Genomic DNA, 21,217 nt, shown 5'->3' on the forward strand with positions numbered 1-21,217 from the left:
GTTACACCTTTAATTATTTAAACAACGGCCTGGCTTGCTAACCTTGCCTTTCAATCTGCCTGCTGGCAATGCGGCATCACAAGTGTAATACATTATTACAGTAAAGTAGCTATGCCAGATGAGTTGTGGTTATATGCCAAGTAAATAGAACACCAGTGCACTTCCAAGATAGTCACTTTGATCCCTTCGCTATTATAGCGTTTCACAGATAGTCCATATCCTTGATCAGAAGCCAATTCCACAAAACCAGAAGGTGTAGAAAATTCAAGCCTTTATTTTGCAAACGCTATGGTCCACAGCCGACACGCGTTTCGCCCCCTTCGGGCTTTCTCAAGGCTTTTGTAGTGTGATTATAAATCTCAGTTCCTGTATCTATATGAGGTTATTAAAGTGCTACTGTTGTATCCTTATCCAGTTAATCTTAGCCTGAACAGTCGTTATGTTATTGCAGGATCCTTTTGTTCATATCAAATACGTAGTGTGGCGAATCAATCTTCCCAAAAGCAATCTCAGTGTGCAGCCATGCTACGTTCTACAACCTCAGCATAAACAAAGATCCGCTTTGAACACCGTCCCTGCAATCTACCACCACCACGTCCACATCCATCACCACCCCGTCCACCACCACATCCACCACCACCATGTCCACTACATCCACCACATCCACCACCACCACACCCACCTCCACCACCACCACGTCCACCACCATGTCCACCACCACCACCATGTCCACCACCACCACCATGTCCACCACCATGTCCACCACCACCATGTCCACCACCACCACATTCACCACATCGACCACCACTTTGTCCACCACCACTTTGTCCACCACCATGTCGCCCACCACCATGTCGCCCACCACCATGTCGCCCACCACCATGTCGCCCACCACCATGTCGCCCACCACCATGTCGCCCACCACCATGTCGCCCACCAAGTCCACCACCATGTCGCCCACCAAGTCCACCACCATGTCGCCCACCAAGTCCACCACCATGTCGCCCACCAAGTCCACCACCATGTCGCCCACCAAGTCCACCACCATGTCGCCCACCAAGTCCACCACCATGTCGCCCACCAAGTCCACCACCAACACCACAATCCACCACCACCGCGTCCACCACCACATCCACCACCACGTCCACCACCACGTCCACCACCACCACATCCACCACCTCGTCCACCACCACCACGTCCACCACCAACACGTCCACCACGTCCACCACCACCACGTCCACCACCACCACGTCCACCACCACCACGTCCACCACCAACACCACAATCTACCACCACCAACACCACAATCTACCACCACCACATCCACATCCACCACCACCAACACGTCCACCACCACGTCCACCACCACCACGTCCACCACCAACACGTCCACCACCAACACGTCCACCACCACCATGTCCACCACCAACACGTCCACCACCAACACGTCCACCACCACCACGTCCACCACCACCACGTCCACCACCAACACCACAATCTACCACCACCAACACCACAATCTACCACCACCACATCCACCACCTCCGCAGCCACCACCACCAACACGTCCACCACCACCACGTCCACCACCACCACGTCCACCACCACCACGTCCACCACCACCACGTCCACCACCACCACGTCCACCACCAACACCACAATCTACCAACACCACATCCACATCCACCACCTCCACAGCCACCACCACCAACACGTCCACCACCAACACGTCCACCACCAACGGCTAGGGCGCTCGACCTGGGGATCTGGGTTCGAGTCTCGGGAACGACGCCAAAACCTCCTGTGATTCTGGGCAAATCACTTAATCTCCCCGTGCCTAAAATGAAAGTAACTGGAAACGTAAAATGTAACGTAACTGGAAAAATATGTAAAGCGCTCTGATACCTGATTCGGTTCGGGTCTAGTTCGCGCTATATAAAACTCCGGAAAAAAAGAAAAGAAAAAAAAAATGCGTCCACCACCAACACGTCCACCACCACCACGTCCACCACCACCACGTCCACCACCACCACGTCCACCACCACCACGTCCACCACCACCACGTCCACCACCACCGCGTCCACCACCACCGCGTCCACCACCACCGCGTCCACCACCACCACGTCCACCACCACCACGTCCACCACCAACACGTCCACCACCACCACGTCCACCACCACCACGTCCACCACCAACACCACAATCTACCACCACCAACACCACAATCTACCACCACCACATCCACCACCTCCGCAGCCACCACCACCAACACGTCCACCACCAACACGTCCACCACCAACACGTCCACCGCCAACACGTCCACCGCCAACACGTCCACCGCCAACACGTCCACCGCCAACACGTCCACCGCCAACACGTCCACCGCCAACACGTCCACCGCCAACACGTCCACCGCCAACACGTCCACCGCCAACACGTCCACCGCCAACACGTCCACCGCCAACACGTCCACCGCCAACACGTCCACCGCCAACACGTCCACCGCCAACACGTCCACCGCCAACACGTCCACCGCCAACACGTCCACCGCCAACACGTCCACCGCCAACACGTCCACCGCCACCACCACGTCCACCACCACGTCCACCACCACGTCCACCACCACGTCCACCACCACGTCCACCACCACGTCCACCTCCACACCCACCACATCCGCCACCACACCCACCTCCACACCCACCACATCCGCCACCACACCCACCTCCACAACCACCACATCCGCCACCACCACCATGTCCACCACCAACACGTCCACCACCACCATGTCCACCACATCCACCACCACGTCCACCACCATGTCCACTACCACCACAAGGCCACTACCGTGTCCACCACGTCTACCTCCACCACAAGGCCACTACCGTGTCCACCACTACATCCACCACCACCATGTCCACCACCACCAAATCCACCACGTCCACCACATCCACCACCACACCCACCTCCACCACCACCACGTCCACCACCACGTCCACCACCACCACGTCCACCACCACCACGTCCACCACCACCACGTCCACCACCACCACGTCCACCACCACAGCCACCACCACATCCACATCAAGGCTACCTCACTCTATCAGTCGCCCTCACTCTATCAGTCGCCCTCACTCTATCAGTCGCCCTCACTCTATCAGTCGCCCTCACTCTATCTATCGCCCTCACTCTATCTATCTATCGCATCACCACAGCATCACTCAGGGGCACCACAAAATCACTATGCGCTACCATTGCATCACTGAAAGCCACAGCATCACTCGTTGCCACCACAACATCACTCAACGCCACCACAGCATCAATCTGTGCAACCATTCAACAACAACTGGTTCAAATATGTTCTCTCAATGTTTCAGCTTTATTACAAATGTCACAAAAAATGTTAATATTTCACTTTTGTTCTTGGATTTTCGTCACAATAAAATAAACTGAACATAATCTTCACAAAAGTTATTTACAAAAGTTTAAGCTATTACCATTATAAATTACAATAGCTTTTATTTAAGTATTAATTATAAAAAATAAAAAAGCCATTGTTATTTGTAATATTAATACCTCTAAGTCACGTAAATAATACACATATTGCATTACAAATGCTATAGGTGTCACATTTGCGAAAGTTAAAACTATTTGCATTGTAAATGACAAAGCTATTAATTTCGCTATTTTCAAAACCAACACATAAATAAAAAATGTGTCATTTACAATACCAATAGCTCAAACTTTCCTAATGCGAGACCTATTGCATTGCAAATGCTTGTTTTAATATAGCAGTTCTAGTTCGCCATTTTTATTTAATATAGCAGTTCTAGTTCGCCATTTTTTTATGCAACTTTTGGTAAGTGTCTCCCTGTTTATTCCTGAATTATTTGCTTTTATTAGCAGGCATTCATATGATACTTAAAGTGGGTCTAGAATGGGTCAACGTGTTCCTTAATTTTCAGGTACATTTTGTTTCTAGAACACAGAAGGGATCGAGCGCATTTGCCGTTTGAATTTGTAAATCAGAACGTTCATGAAGGGTGACGCGTCTACATTGGTCGTCGTTAGAGTAGGTCTCATTTAATATTCTGAGTACTGAGATGACAGCCCTCCTCTCATGTTTTCTCCTGCCAGAGAAAAAAACATAAATTATCTTGTTTTAACACTTTAACAGCATTGCAATGTCGTGTGTGCCCCTGAAAGTGAAGGCTCGGGCAGCTGGATAAATATATCTTCATATCTGTTGGGGCAAGAACATTTTTGTGGAAGCACACCACTCCTGCCGAATCAAAATATATACTCCTGGCTCCCAACATGTGGGCGTAGCCCAAGCCCCTCTCACATAGACGACAGCTGCGCTGTCAAGCCAGACCATAAACAAGCATTGGCATAGCCAATAGGTCTTGCTTTTGGGACCTTGTAAGTATTTAGTTATGCAGCACAATTTCCTTGGTGCAACAACATCAACTGTTGCATGGCTAAACACTTATAAGGTCCAAAAGCGAGACCTATTGGCTATGCCAATGCTTGTTATTTTCTGTCATCTGAATTGTTTTTTTTTCCCTTGGCACCAATGATTCCATGCAACAAACCTTTGCAATAGGACATGAAAGAAAATTATAGGCTTTCTGAATAACCCTGGCTACCCAGGCAATGCATTACCTGAATGGAATGAATCCTGCAAAGTCAATGAAAGAAGCTGATGCTTGTAAAAGAATACAAGGAAGCTTCTAAAACCCGTTCCTCTAGCAATGCATTGACAGCTCAAACAACTGCCAAGCCAGGAATTCCACATACCAAAGCGAAAATCCTTTTTTTTTTTTTAAACGGATTTGACATTAGAATGCCTGTTGCGTTTGTACAACCAAACCTAAAACTTAGAAAAGGAAGAAAAAAAAGAAGAAATTGAGATTGGAGCCCAGACCATATACAAATCAGATATAAAAGGTCTTAAGACCCCAAGAACAAATAAGCATACATTGGACCTCACTTGCAAAATAAGTACATCCAAGTTCAAGTTTAGGCGGTGAGGCCAGACACGAGATGCGATACAACACTGCTTCCGAAGCGCCGCCCCTAGGACCCGATCCTCAAGTGATCCTGACGAGACAGGGCCTCTAATGCTCCTCTGAGTGTTCTGAGAGTTGCCCCTGCAATCATCAGGCTGAACATAATCTCCCTTGGTGTAAAGACGGCGGATCCTGTTTTCGAAGGGCAATGGCTTGCTACCTTGAGAAACAAAAGAGCGGCCACAAGTGACTGGTAATGAGACGGTTTCTCTGGGACATCAATAGGAGGACTGAACCCCATTAGTGATTTAGGGGCAGGGCCTTGGAGGGCAATGAAAAACAGCTTGAAGAAGAGAAGATGTGTGGGGTCCTGGTCGAGCTTGAGCGAGTGTGCAACATGCAGCGCGCCTGGAGCTGCCCCTGTTCTGGCCAAGAGCTCGCCAGCCCCTGCAATATACGCTGCGGTGGTCGAGTGAACAGGTGCGGGAGTGCCGAGCATGTCTCAGAAGCCGTCGCTGAGAGGTGAAATGGGGACGGGCGTGGTGGTAGAGAATTTGAAAAAGGGATGCTCTGCGAGGGCAACTGAGGCTGTTTTACCAATTGGTGTAAAGGAAACTCTCTCTAGTTCCTTTGAGGTCAAAATGATTAATTGAAGCACACACAACCCTTAAGCAGAGGAAACTCAAACGCTATGACCGAACCGTTAACACAAGGAGATACCTGTTACCGGGCCATGGTGGCTCCGGCGAAAAGCGAGCCAGAACTCAAAACTAGTCACAAGGCCTCAGTGGTAAAAGTTTCACTGTGAGTAAGTATACAGCTGTATTCACCTAAAGGGGGGTAAATGCGCCTCTTAACTGACTGCCACCCCCGGAAAGGAAGATGACACATGACATGTTTACACCGGTGCAGTGGTATTTAGTAGTTCCAGCCCAATGGCTGCTGGGAGTTGTGGTTTGTTTCTTCAAAATATTCTGTTTTGCCATTATTCCTACTGTTCTTTTCTGGCTGTAAAGAGATTAAGTAACAAGAAAGTGGCTTATAATAGGGGACACGAGTCTTGATTTTAAAATATTTATTGAGCACATAAATTACATTTATGTAAAGAAAATGTGTTGTTATATATGTTTAGCAATGTTTCCAAAATCTATGTGGTCCTTTTTGTGCACTATAAAAAAAACCTTCTCTAATATGCACTGGAGCAAAATCCGCCTGTTCCATTTCACTGCTGTAGAAGCACAAAAATAGGGCAAACCCGACTTTCCCTGTTATGGCCGCAGTCCAAATGTTCTGCAGTAAGGCCCCATACTTAAATACCGTAATTTGACTTTCCCCATTTAGTTGATAGATGGCGCTCTTAGCCAGCACGCGCCCTCATGGTCGAAGGCCTTGCCTCTGGGATTCCCGTTTGCCTGGTGTTGTCATTAGCATCCAGACTTCTTCCTTATTCAGAGAGTTGAACATTGAATTAGAGGGGCCTGCTGTCCTCCTAGCATGATCTGTGCGAGTCTTGGCTGAGAGCATGTGCAGAGTCGGTATTATCCTTTTGTAAAATGTGCAGTTTGAAATCCTAATGTGCGTGCTGGCCCTAAATAAACTCTGTGGGCAAAAATAATTTTAGGTTCAGGTCTGTAATAATACACAAAACCGACTTTTGCTTGTCTTCATTTAAACGTGCAATGTTTACTTTTGCCTGTCCCGTGCCCCCTCTTTTGGACTTATTCCTTCCAGTAACAAGGATGAGCCTGTTTATTCATTTATATTGAGAAGCCAGCGCGTTTCGATCAGAAAATGTGTACGAAACAGCAATCACGGTTCATAGGTCAAAAGTCTATTGGGGTGATTAACATAGACAGGAAAATTAAGGCATGAAACTTAAGCGTGGGTGTTATTTTAGAAGAAAATTGCACCGTGAAAAAAATGGATTATTATTGGGCTCGGATTTACAACCAGCTGCTTGGGAAGAGAGTGAGTGAAGAAAGGGGGGGAACTGATGGCGAGAGTCAAAGATGAGCAGTGCAAGGCTGAGAGCATAGAGAGGGGGGTGGAGGGGCATGGCTTAATGAGCCATTACAAAAGCCAGATGGCCTTTGCATGTTCACACGCGCGTGGCCGCGTGCTGGTGGCCGGCAAAAGGCTTTGGTAGCACTTTTAAAAGCCAGTTACTAAATGACTCGCAGACCAGTGCATGCGCGCTGGCTCTAGCAAGACCTAAACACCATCAAGACGACGCATTATTCTTGAAACACTAGATGGCAGCAGTGCTCCATAGGATACTTCTATTTATAAGGGTCACACATTTATTTGTATAGGAGGGTCAAAAATGGAATAGATCTCTCCTACAATCCATTGCTTAAAGGAGTCACGTGATTGACGTCCCATTCATAAGAGAATCGAATGGGTTTAGTCAACGAGCGCAAACAGTTGCAGTTTATCACAGCTATACACTGCCTTTCCTTTATAACATTGTAATAACGAAGCAGGAATGGTAGGGTTCAAGTTAATTTTATTGCAAAAGCCCCATACACGTCTTGGCAGCAGCGCAGATCAGTTCAACTGTCCAAAGAGAACGTTAGCATAACGGTAAAAATGGTGTAGCTTGGAATGTGTGAATGTTGGGGGAACCAATGGGGATGGGAGATGAGGCAGCGCAAGACATGTCATGTGCAGGTGTGCTGGAGTAAGGTATTGTTGCGTGCCATGTCCATGGCACACGGCAGTAACTGCGGTCGCAAACGGCATGCGTCAGTAACTGTGGTTACAACACATCTTCTCTGAACATTGCTGAACAGGGCAGGCTAGTCAAATACAAAGTCGTCATTTTTTTTTGGTTTGTTGATGCGTCTACCAAATCTTCTAGTGGATCCATGACTGTCATCTACAGCATCCAAATCAGAGTGAGATTCATCTTCATCACTGGGATCTGGTGTGTGGTGATCAGTTGGTACAGGAGAAGACACATCAACAGCACGGAAGTCAATGTTTCTAACATGAATTTCGTTACTGCTGTGCACATTGACTGGTTCATCACAATCAAACCATACATCATCTTTGTGATAGCTCCCACCAGGCTTGCCAAACTGTTTGCCCTCCGTGCAGCATTTAGCTAATCTGTTCATATGCCATACTTTGCCATCACGGAGTTTGGCAGCATTATTGTACAATTTGCATATGCGAAGAGGATTAGTGAATCTACTTTCACCCTTCTTTACTTTTTTTCTCAAGACGAACTTTGACCAGATCACCAACATTAAATGTGTGAATCTTGACACCATGCTTATTATCATACCACTCTTTATAGCACATCTGTGCCTTTTCAATGTTACTTCTAATGGTGTTGGGTGACCACTCAATCTGCCTAGAAGTTGACATCCACCCTGAGTCCATGTTGATGGGTTGTCTACTTCTCATGAGAACAAAAGGTGATTTGTTGGTACTAGTACAGGGTGTTATTCTGTAAGCCCATATTAACTTAAAAATGTATTTTTCCCAGTTCAGAATGCTATTTCTGGACAATTGTATGTTGCCATTTATGACCCTGTTGAATCGTTCAACAAGGCCATTCCCTTCAGGATGATATAGTGCGGTGGTATTGTGAGTTATGCAATTCCTCTTGAGGAATGATTTAAAGGCTTCAGATGAAAATTGGGATCCATTGTCGGTTAGAATGCACTTTGGTAGCCCTTCACTCAAGAACATTTTGTTCAGGAATGAAATTATACAGGTACTGTTAGCATGAGGAACAAGTTTGAGTTCAGGCCATTTGAAGAAATGATCCATGGCTACATGAATGTATTTGATTTCTCCATCATGGCCTTCAATGGGCCCAGCCATGTCCAAGCCAACTCTTTCCCATGGCATGCTCGGGGATACAATTGGATTTAGGGGGACTCTGGAAAGCTTCAGACTTGTGTCAGTCATTGCAGCTTACACAGTTTCTGATAAGGATCTCAACTTGTTTGTCAACTCCAGACCACCAATAGTTATTTTTCACTCTTAGTTTGGTCTTGGATGCACCCAGGTGACCAACATGGCAAAGTTTTTAGAATTTTCTTTTTTAGCGAATCAGGAGGAACAGCTTTTCCCATTCTGAATAGAATATCATTTTCAAAACTTAATTCATTTCTCAGTTCCCAATAGATACTGTAGACATTGTCAAGATAACTTTTGTCAGGCCACTGACTGTTTATGTATTGGCAGACATTTTGCAAGGTAATGTCTTTTAACATGTGTTCTTTCCATTCAGTTTTGGTAATGCCATCCAAGTCCTCTTCACCTAGAAAAGCTACATTCCCAATGTCTTCTTGATCTTCAATTTTTTCCACATTGGGTAGGGGTAGTCTGCAACTTTGTGCTTGACACCTGGATAGTATTCAACCATGTAGTTGTAATCTAGCAGCTTGACAGACTTTTACTTAGCCTGGGAGAAGCTCTTTGCAAACCAGGTGCTGAAAGAATTTTGATAAGAAGTTTATGATCCGTCCTTAAATAAACACTGTAACCCCAAACATACAATCTGAAGAAGTTAAGGGCCCAAGAGCAAGCAAGCATTTCGCGTTCGATCACTGAATACCTCTCCTCAGCAGTGGTCAGTGAACGAGACGCAAAGGCTACAACCTATTCATTATTATCGGAGTCTTTCTGTGACAGGACAGCACCCGGCCCCTTGTTGCTGGCATCAGTAGTGACATAAATCTGAGCATTGGGATCAAAACCTTTAAGAAAAGGTGCACCATTTATTTCTTTTCTAATGATGTCGAAGGCGTTTTGGCAAGCAGAAGACCATAAGAATTTGACTTTGTTTTTGAGTAGTTGCCGAATGTGGTAAAAGTTTTCTGAAAAGTTTTCTATAAATTTAGATTAGTATTCTGTTAGGCCAAGGAAAGCTCTTACTTCGTCTTTGCTGGTGGGACTAGGCGCTTGTAGTATGGCTTTAACAAGGCCTCTTTTGGGTTTTATACGATCTTGGCTAATGCAATGGCCCAGATACATAACATTGGCTTGTGAAAACGTACATTTCACAAATTCAACAGTTAACCCATTCTGTTTTAAGATTGCTAACACCTGCCTTAAACATGCATCATGCTCCGTTTGGTTGCTCCCCATGACAAGGATATCATCTTGGAAGAACTCAATGCCCACTGCACCCTCAAAGATGGTTGACATGACTCTTTAAAACAGGGCTGCAGCTGAAGCTAAACCAAAAGGTACCCTCGTAAAGCGATAGCAACCAAAGGGTGTAATGAAGGTTGACTTAAGATCTATGATGGAAAATGGTTTTGTATCCTTGGTTGCATTAAATATTTCATTAATACGTGGCAGTGGAAACTGGTCAACTAATATTCTTATTGAGATCTCTCAAATCAATGCAAAGTTTGATTTTGCCATAAGGACGTTTCACAACAACCATGGGAGAAACCCACTGAGCAGATTCAACTTTCTCAATTACCCCATTAGTAACCAACCTGTTGAGTTCAGTCTGGACATCATCTCTGACTGATAGCGGTAAGTGTCTAACTTTATGAACACAGGGTGAAGCATTATCTTTTAATTCGATTTTATGTTTGAAACAGTTGAGTAGACCCACTCTCCCAGAGAAAACTTCAGGGAATGCCTTGAGAAGATTATCATTATATACATTATCCTCAATAGACATGACAGGCTCAGAGCTGTTGGGATTGAGGATGATCCCTAAATCAGATTGATCACTCCATCCAAGTACAGAGGGTCCACTTTTTGCCACAAACCGTTTACAAATGGCTTTTCTACTTTTAAATTAAAATTCTAGTTCATTGGTACCATTGAATTCAATATTGTCACCAGTATAGCTTTTGGCTATCACTTTAGACTTTTCAAGAGAAGCACCAATTTTGTTGGCAAAATGTTGTTTCCAAATATTCTCATTAACAATTGTTAATGGGGATCCTGAGTCAGCAACACTGTTCTTTGATTACCCCCCCCTCCATTTTAATTTCACATATGTTTTTTTTAAAAACTTTCATGGGATTGACATCCAGAATGTCATACTCCATTGAGAACACATAGTTGATGTTGTCCGAATCAGATTCTTCAGACTCCACTGATTCCACACAGTCCTCACTCTAAATGTGTCGGACAGGCTTGCGTCTATAGTTTTTCCAATGCATACCTTGGAGAGGTGCTCAATGAAACCACAAGAGATACTTTTTTTTAATCTAGCAGGACACTTTTTAAAGTCCGCTAGGTAGGAAGATCTGCAGCGATAACATTTCCTATCAGTGTTTTCACTGGCTTTGTTAGTACAAGTATTCTCTTCACACCTCCTTGTTCTTATTATCAACATTAATTTGTGTTTTCTTTAATCTTGCCTTTTTTTTTTTAATTGAAGAATTAACTAATTTGACCTCTTTATGCTCTTCTAATACAGCTTTTGCACACCTGCCAGTGATTTCTGCTTTTTTGACTAAAGCAACCACTTCTTTTAATGGGGATTCACCATTGACCCAGAGTTTGTCCTGAATGTCCGGATTACTGTCTTGCATAATGATCTGATCCTGAATTAACTCTTCTTGCAATTGACCAAATCTACAAGTCAAAGCTAGAGTATTTAACGCTGAGACATACTCGTCAATGCTTTAGTTTTTTCCTTGTTTCCTACGTGAAAATTTAGAGCGATCAACGGCTACGCACACTATAGGGGAAAAATTAGCACCAAGATCATCCAAAGCGTGTTTGAAAACATTGTCACTGTCTGACTTTTTTTTCAATTTGGTCTTCGTCGCCACTTGTAATAACGAAGCAGGAACGGTAGGGTTCAAGTTAAGTTTAATGCAAAAGCCCCATACATGTTTGAGCAGCAGCACAGATCAGTTCAACTGTCCAAAGATAACGTTAGCATAACAGTAAAAGCAGTGTAGCTTGGAATGTGGAATGTTGGGGGAACCAATGGGGATGGGAGATAAAGCAGCGTAAGACATGTCACGTGCAGGTGTGCTGCAGTCGGTTATTGTCGCGTGCCATGTCGATGGCACGCGGCAGTAACTGTGTTTACAACAAACATTTAACTTGGAGCGGAATGTTTAGGCTGTTACAAGCCTGTCTGAGCATGCCTCTGGTCACAGACTGTCCTCATGGCAGGACTTTGTCAGGCTCACTTTAGCTCACTGAAGGACCTCAGTTGGAGTATGACAACCACGCAGCTCCAGAACTCTCAATCGAACCTGTGTGGGAGACCGGATAAGAACGGCCCCAGCTTTTGCTCAACTGAAGAAACATGTCCTGGGTTATGCATTGGTGCAGCAAATGCCTTTTCACTAAGGACTAGAGCCATTAAAGTGACACACTTTCCTAACTGTATTAAGGGTATAATAATCAGCAGGCAGGACAGACTGTAATTCTGCCCAAAAGAACAGCAGCAGCTACACACTGTTTTTGTGTTTAGCCGGTAACGTGCCTGATTTTACACTGGCATTCCTGTATGAGGGCCCCTTCATCTTACCAGCAGGGTGTGGAAGAAGCAGCAGAGCAACCTAGTTTCCCAGATCCCTTTGTGAGTAGTTTGCACAGTCTTAGCTTTCCCTTAGCATCCTGGTAGTTGTAGTGTTGATATCTGATAGCGCCTTCTAGTTGCCGATTCTTCACCTTAGAATTTCCAAGGCGTCAGGACTGGGTCCAGAAATTTTTGCGTTCGCAGTACCTCTTGCGCGTGCCGTCAGGTGGCTCCATTCGGCTCCACGTGATATCTTTGGCATCGGTTGTGACGCCGCGGTCTCCTACATAGGCGCCACCCAGGTATGCTGCCTCAGTTTCTTTTCAGAAGCGCAGAGCTAGGAAGTGAACAGACTACTGTGTGTCAACACTAGGGCCCTGTAAAGGGGACGCACCCTAACCCTATAAATGAGTCCGCAGAGTGAAGAGGCATGGGTGGGTCTGTAAGGAATCTGCAGCTAGATATTATCTCTACCAGGTAATGCGTTCCTGAAGATAAGTAACTTTTCTTTATGACCTAAACAGAAGTGCAAATAAGGAACCTTGACTGGATGAGTAATTTACTAATGAACCTGGGAAACTTCAATTATCTGAAAAGGAAGAAAGAGAGAGAAAATTGATGTAGAGAGAGATTTGTCCCTACCTAGCACAGAGCCTCACAGTAACCATCTTGACAAGATAGGAATCCAAACGTGATTTCCGGTGCCCTAAGCAACTACTGTCGGAGATGGTGGTTCCCACACTGTTATAGAAAGTGGGAGAAGACAGAGGCCAGAATTACTCACCATCACGGAGTTCGCAGGTTAGAAACCAGTACTACTCAAATTCCAAATATTCCATCTGTATTGTTATTTCGTGTGCCCACAAACCTGCAACATGTTGAACACTTCTTCATTCACTGCCAAGGCCATAAGCTGCTCTCACATGCCAGTGGCGATTTCAAGATTGTACATTAGAGATGAAGGAGACGGCCCCCTGTGTCTTCTCCATGGCCCTTGGAATGCTGCAGTTTGTTGGTCTTCTGTTTAATGCCAGTCTCTGGAAACCTTGTGACAGTGTTGTAGCAGTTGTCTAATCTGAGAACGGGAATGGTTCGGATCAGAGATGATTGCTGTTGGAGTCACTTAATCTTGTAGTGAGAGAACACTGCAGAATGGCATGAAGGATGTGTTTTCAGCTCCAGGGCTGTTGACTAGGCAGACACTGCTACCTGTGGCATTTTCACTCCCCAAGAAGGACTGCAGTCAGGCAGATATGGGCGAGTAAGTGCATAAGAAAAGTGTGGGTATCTGTGTGAAAAAGAGCACGTGTGAGAAAAAGTGAAAGCAAAAAAAGTGTGAGTATGACTGAAAATTAAAAAGCAGTAGTGTGAGAATATTTTGCACAAGTGACAGAATATGTTTTGAAAGAGTATGAAAGGGGAATTTAAATGCATAACAGGGTGTGTTTGAGTGTGTGCGTGTGAAAGATGGAGGCTGCATTTTGAAATGTACGAATGAGTACACAAGTCTTTATTAGTCTGTCTCGTCCGTTTCCACACCAGCCACGTTAGTCTTCGTGTATTCAGCAGGAGTAATTACCTCTGTAGCGTAGATTAGAAATGATATTTTGCAGCAGCATTTCAGACTGGAAAAAAACTCGAAGCCCGGGTGAAGCAAATGCATGTTTCCTATCGTGGCAAGGAAATTGTATTGGCTGTTAAGGAACTGTTGAACTTTTATGTTAATTTAGTTAACAAAATATCTTCAGCTTTGTGAGCAAATGATGCCGCAGGTTTACCTTAGTGGAGTCAAATGTGTTTTAACAATGGGCCCTTGAGAGGCCAAAACCAGTTTTATTAATCAGGAAGGTCCTTAATGAGTGCTGGAAATGGATACAAACTTATTGAGGTTGTCAAATCGCTTTCTGAATGTTTTTCTGAACACTGTAGTCATATCAAGGCCAGATATGTATTGTGTGTGTGTGTTTTAACATATGGAGACAACTATACATATTGTCTGATAGAATTGCTGGGACGATTCTTTCTTGTCCACTTCTCTTCGGAAATTCTTGCAATGGATGCAAGATTTCTTGCATTCAAAGCTTGAAAAAAGTCAAAAACCTAGCCTCGCCCTTATTCAAGCCCCCAACTCCACCCTTAGTCCACGGCTCTATTTGGTGAGTGTCTGTCCTAATTTTTTCCATTTAAAGCACTGCTGCTAGCTAAAGAACGAACATCTCAATGGAGGCAAGAAAAGGATCTAAACTAAGCGCCCGGATGAGGCTAGTCATTGCACCACAGTTGCTCATGGTCAGATAATGTCCTTCCTTCTTAATGTTCCTCTGTGTCTTTTGTGGTGTACCCCGTTGACAGAGTGGCATCACTCTGTAGGCAAAATCCAAGCCTGAAGGAATGCTCCTCGGCTGGTTCCGTGCAGTTGTAAATTGTTGTGTGTATGATGTAAAACCGGTGCAAACGAGATGAAATTTTTGCCTAGACAGTATTAGTGCTTCTTAAAGCGACAACATTTAGACAAATGCTACTACAGAATCTGCTACATTACGCTGTATAATTCATTTTCATTTTACAGAATTTATTAACTTGCCATCATTTTAGGACTCCTTTTGTAAAAAAACACAATGTCCTTCAATAGTGAAGCACATAAATCGTACGACACAACAAGGAGGGTAGGTGATGTACAATACTTTTATTCTACACTTCTTCCAATTTCTTGGTCACTTTTGTAAAAAAGCGTGGGCTTTTTAGAAAAGTGTCGATTTTGCAATTTTTATTGGGGAAAAAAAAGGGAATTTGTTTTAATGCAAATCGCGAAATCCTGGAGGGTCTTATTTGTGTGATTGGCCACAAATATGTTTTTTAAAAATATATATATATTAGATTGCAGGTGCAGCATGTCCCTTGAGTCCTAGTGCATGATGTTTGATTAGGCTTTTTTGACAAGACTGCATTTTAATCGCCTGATATCTGGCTTTTTTCTGTTAAGTGCTTGCTATTTTAATGCCTTCACTTCTCATTAAGGCAAAGCGCTATTTACTAATTGCCTTTGCACGTGATTTGTTTCTCTGTTGTAATAACTTAGGATGTATTGCTGTATTTTTTGCTAAGTAAATATGGGTATGCCTAGAGGCTGTCAAAAATACTGATCCGTATTCGAAAGTATCTACCACATATTATTTTCAAGGCCCTAAAGACCTATTTTTTGCAGGCTGATAAAGATGTTTTGAATTGCTATTAATCAGGTTATCGATATGACAAATGGCTATAGATTTGTAGAGTCTGAGTTTGGGCCTCCCAGTAATGCCATAACTGCCCCCCCCCCCCCCTCACCATCTCAGCTTTGGGGTACATGGCCAGCAGTCAGGCGCTTTAGTTTGTTTCCAGCTCCTAGACTAGTGGCTGCGTGCAGCCAAGCACAATGTTGCTGCTCCAAGTTCCACTTGCCAGCTTTTTTCATTGTCAACGTTACCTTCGTACCGTAGTCTGATTCCAGACAGAAGAACTAAATCGATGTACTTCCGAATACACAGGGAAACTCTATCCTTCAGTTAGCATTGGTGCAAGAATATGACACTGCTAAGGCCAAGTTGAGAAAATTTTCCTTTAAATTTATGGCTGAACATTGTTAGGATGTCCTCTGAAATCTTCTTTATTTGGTTTCCGGAACTCATCGGTTCTTTTATAGATGTTGAGTGCCAGCGAAACTAGTAGTCGTTCTTTATCACAGGGGAGTAGAAGCTACATACACAAGTTCTTGAGGTTTCTTTTTCTTCAAGAAACACAAACCGATAGGGGAGGGTCCTAGGGCATATTTAGAGACCTAGCATTGACACAGCCCCAAAAGCTAAACATACTATACACAGAGTGTCCCCGGGTCTAACAACCTCAAATCTACCTTAGAAAGACATTAAACCAAAAATGTTAAATATGTGAATAGACAAAGTCTCCTTATGAATAAGGTTACCTATCAGTCACCATTCGATACCGCCCTAGTCATCATCTGGGGTTCCTTATGGCATTTCCAACGTGAATCATAAAGATGTTAACCAGGACTAGATGGAGACGTCCTGCATCTAATCATGAAAAACAGGATCACCCTATTGATGTTAAATGATGGTGTTGATTGATGGGTAAAAAGAAATTGCAGTGCGTGAAATGTGTATCGAAAAGTGAGGGACTTAAAATTGGGTAAGTGAGAGAAGCTTTGCGTTTATTATTATCGCTCAGATGCCCAAAATTAAAAACAGTGCAAAAAAATGGCAGTTTTAACAAATGCCTGCCAGAATGGTTACTAGGTCAACCTGTTTCGGCAATACATAAGGACACTTCTATCCTCTGACTTCTTCAGGACCTCTATTGATAATTGCTACTGCAATGTGAACACAAACAATAAATCAGTGTAAAATTAAAGAAGATAAATTAACCATTTAACCTGGAATCCTAGGTGTCTGGTCAACTCCTTCTGCATGTGGATTATTCAGCCACTGTAAAGTGCATATTTATGGTTGGTTACATGTCAAAAAAAGGGATAGGAGAACTATAGATGTCTCTACATATAGACATCCTAAGTTGACATAGTTACCATGTGCAAGTGTTTCATCAAAGTAAACATCAAGCACCTAGAATTCCAGGTGAAATGGTTAATTTATCTTCTTTCATTTTACACTGATTTATTGTTTGTGTTCACATTGCAGTAACAATTATCTATAGAGGTCCTGAAGAAGGCAGAGGATAGAAGTGTCCTTATGTATTGCCGAAACATGTTGACCTAGTAATCATTCTGGCAGGTATTTGTTAAAACTGCCATTTTTTTGCACTGTTTTTAATTTTGGGCATCTGAGCGATCATAATAAACGCAAAGCTTCTCTCACTTACCCAATTTTAAGTCGCTCTCTTTTGATATACATTTCACGCACTGCAATTTCTTTTTACCCATCAATCAACACCATCATTTAACATCAATAGGGTGATCCTGTGTTTCACGATTAGATGCAGGACGTCTCCATCTAGTCCTGGTTAACATCTTTTATGATTCACAATGGAAATGCCATAAGGAAGCCCAGATGATGACTAGGGCGGTATTGAATGGTGACTGATGGGTATCCTTATTCATAAGGAGACTTTCTTGTCTATTCACACATTTAATGTTTTGGTTTACTGTCTTTCTAAGGTAGATTTGTTGTTGTTAGACACGTGGACACTCTGGGTTTTTTTTCTTCTTCAAATATAAGGGACTGGAAAGCCTAGCTGGACTCTCCATCTTTCTAGAACCATCAACTATAATGGTCTATCATCAAGTATCACTAGTGAAAAGAACTGTTCATAGTGAAAGGACTGCATATAAGGATGACATCAGATCAGCATACAGTGGGGAATGCAAAATAAAGGTCATTTGCTAGGACTTAACCTGTCCTCTTTTCCTGCCCATTATTGCAATACTCTTTGAGCCTATCTACCTAACCTCCTATGTTTTATAGGTTGAGACAATGCATCATATTTACCTTGAGGTGCATATTGACTATTTCAAGTCATTTACACCACAACGTTTGCCACATGCTAAATACCCAAAGTTAAGGCTGTGGTTGTAGATGTCTTCACTTACAAAACTGACCTCTCAAAGCGGTTTCAAAGAAAAAGTGGATCTCTCGTTGAAGCGGTCTGCATGTTTTGTTTCAAAAGTTTCTCTTTGTGAACACATATATTCTTAGAGCACAAACAAACTGGCTCTACCGGCCATTAAACCCCGCTCTAGCGTTAAAGTCCGAGGTGAAGGCAAGGGCCTACCAGGGAGCGGGCATTTAATGGCCGATAGAGCCCGCTAGGAGAGCTCTAAGGCTATTAGAGCATTCCGCCCCTAGAGGGCAGAATGTTCTAAATACTAAAAATAAAAGCCTTTCGGAGCCCGAGGGGATTCAATTCCCCTCGGGCTCCAAGAGGCCTTTGTTCAAAGCAGCAGCTCTGAACATAAACTTTGGAATGTTGCTCAGCGGGCTTTTACCCGCCCATAGAAGCCCGGAGCACTCCATTATGTTTAATGGAGTGCTCCATATTCCAATGTTCTAATATAGCCTTATAGTCCGCCGTAGCAGGCTATACCGGCTATTAAAGGCCCGCTCCAGCGTTAAAGACCTGAGCCAAAGGCGAGTGACTTTAGCAAGGGAGTGGGACTTTAATAGCCAGTATAGCCCAGCTACGAAGGGCTATAAGGCTATTAGAACATTCTGCCTCTAGTGGGCAGAATGTTCTAACAAATTAAACAAAGGCCCCTCGGAGTTCGAGGGGTTTTAAATCCCTTCTGGCTCCGAGAGGCCTTTGTGAAAACAACATAGGAATGTTGCTCTCCGGGCTTTTACTGGCCCATAGAAGCACGGAGCATTGTCTTCAATGGAGTGCTCCACATGCCAATGTTCTAATAAGTGAAATTGTTCTTTTTTTATTGGGATTTCAGTATAATGATTCTGTGTAGAAAATCTGAAATGTGACCAGGCAATCACGTTTGTTAGCTACAAACTGACTATACCTTTACATTATTTTGTAATATCTTTTTTGATCTCCTGTTGACCTGAAGGCATTGTGTTTTTCTGATGCACAGGGAAGCAGACGAAGGATATAAAAAGCCTCTTGAGCGGTTGCTGACAATCTGGCAGGAGAGGAGCGTCTACACCAGCGATTTCATCCAGCAACTCAGGCTAGCCATCGAGGACTCCAGCAGCCCTCCCGAACAGTCAGGTAGGAGGCCCTCACGCAAAGGTCAGTTCTTGTGAAGAATAATGGGTAATGGCAGGTTATGGAAAAATCTGCTACTGAACTATGTATGTGTTTGTGTGTGTGTATATATAATACATATATATTTATTTAATATAAATAATAATGCAGTTTCTAAAGTGCATATCTACCTCACGCAAGGTGTCTGCGTTGGGTACATGTATCCGCAAGCCTAACTGCAAGTATTTAAAAAAACAAATGTGGTCTATAAACCCATAATTTAGAGCAACAATACTAATAAATGGACATTCACATGTATTACTGCGGTGTAAAAGTCAAATTCGAAGTTATTAACACAGTCTTGAAGATTTGACACACAACTGCATGTAACAAATACTTTGCACAGGAAACAACCACCAGGTCTTGTCGCTGGGGTTTTAGCATGCTGCAGAAATTCAACTCGTTGCATCCTGGTTTTGGTTCAAATTAATTTTGTCAATTCAAATGCACATGCAAAAAATGCCATGTCATAAACTATATATGCGGAGGCGCAGAGTATAAAATGCTGTTTATTACCATTACTGAGTGGCAGGAGATCCACACACTCCGCAGTGATAATAAGCTGTGTATTGCACTCTGTTCATCTGCATGTATAATATGTATTGTAAAGTCAAGCCTACGGTGAGGGCGCTTAATACATTAAAAGAATGTACCTGTTTATTGTAAACATGTATTAATATATTTTGCTCTATGATGGTTCCAGTGCAGTAAGTATCAGTAGATTTTCATTAAGAACAGTGATTTGAGTAAATAGCTTCATGGGTTCCTTTGAATTTTGGTGCTTGCAGTATCAGTCAGATACAGACAACCGTATTTTCGCGGGTCTGAATAAACACAGATCAAAACCACCAAATGTCGCCAGTGTTTACTTTTTTGCTAGATCAAATCTCATCACTGGTGCTTTCATGTTGGCAAGTGTTGGTAGATTTTACAGTTGTGAAAGATGTTGGCAATTCGGACTGGAAGTTTGATTCTAGTGCAAATGAATTTGGGATTCTTGCTCCTCTTTAGCAAAAAGAAAAACATGCAACCAAAACGGTTATTCTCCTCAAGTTATTATATTTTTTTTTTTTAAACCGATTTTATTGGTCTTTCTATTACATCATATCGTTACAATTCTACAGTTCCATCGTTTGATATGGACCTTCTCCTAGTTTTTATCTGCTTATTACATTTCGTATCCACTTGAGGTTGAATAATATTAAAAACTATAACAGTAATTGCCCCCTCCCCCCCCCAAACCCCCCCCCCTCCCCCCCACACACACACCCCCCGTCACCAGGAAAGTGGATCGTATGTGGGGCACTGAACCAGCGTGCGCAGTAATCAATCAGGGTGTGTTTGTAGGGCAGTGAGCTACAAATTACTACTATTGCAAGCTCAATGAGTTCGTTCTCAGGATCTCGTCTAGATAGGAGTCATTTGGATAGCCCGGTTATTGTTAGGATATCTGTGTCGTGCCCTCCCTACAAATCTTCTCTCTCTCCATATGGGGTCTCGTGTTCCGGGCGTGTCAGATCGATTACATATGTCTCCCAGGCTCTAGCTACCTCTATTTTTCGCTACCCCCGCTTAGGTTTCCGCATCTGCATTCATCCCTCTCAACCTGCCCAGTTCAGTAGTTCTTTCTTCCATATGCATAATCTGGGGCCTCCATTTGTTTTCCATTTTATGGTTATTTCGCGCTTTGCTAGTACAAATGCCTGGTCTTGAAATCAACTAGTGACTTTGTTTTTTGCTGTGTGGAGGAACCATCCCAGAAAGCAGTTGACAGGTGAAAAGGAGAGCTCCCTATCAACGATGTCGCCTATTTGTAATACTCCTTCCCATAACTCGTACTTCCCCGCAGCATGGGCATCTGACTATGCGTTCTTGGGTCAGGTAGGCCCTATTAAGGACATAGTAATGTATCAGTTTGAAGCACGCATTTCTGGATACTTTTGGTATCCCAGCTAATATATTGTCCAAGTCCTTCCCT

General features: G+C 43.7%; 1 protein-coding gene across 3 annotated transcripts in view; it reads left to right on the top strand.

The window, feature by feature from the left end:
* Window positions 1-21,217, top strand: part of RPRD1B (regulation of nuclear pre-mRNA domain containing 1B) — a 253,889-nt gene that overhangs the window by 95,890 nt on the left and 136,782 nt on the right. For 2 of the 3 annotated variants that reach the window (XM_078652118.1, XM_078652120.1), the window contains exon 3: window positions 19,067-19,203. In XM_078652118.1, the coding sequence (XP_078508244.1) occupies window positions 19,067-19,203 (137 nt within the window). Of the gene's footprint in view, window positions 1-19,066; window positions 19,225-21,217 lie in introns of all 3 variants that reach the window. The other variant, XM_078652117.1, reaches the window with a different exon arrangement.

Source organism: Lissotriton helveticus, chromosome 7 (assembly GCF_964261635.1).
Source record: "Lissotriton helveticus chromosome 7, aLisHel1.1, whole genome shotgun sequence".
Classification (NCBI taxonomy): Eukaryota; Metazoa; Chordata; class Amphibia; order Caudata; family Salamandridae; genus Lissotriton; species Lissotriton helveticus.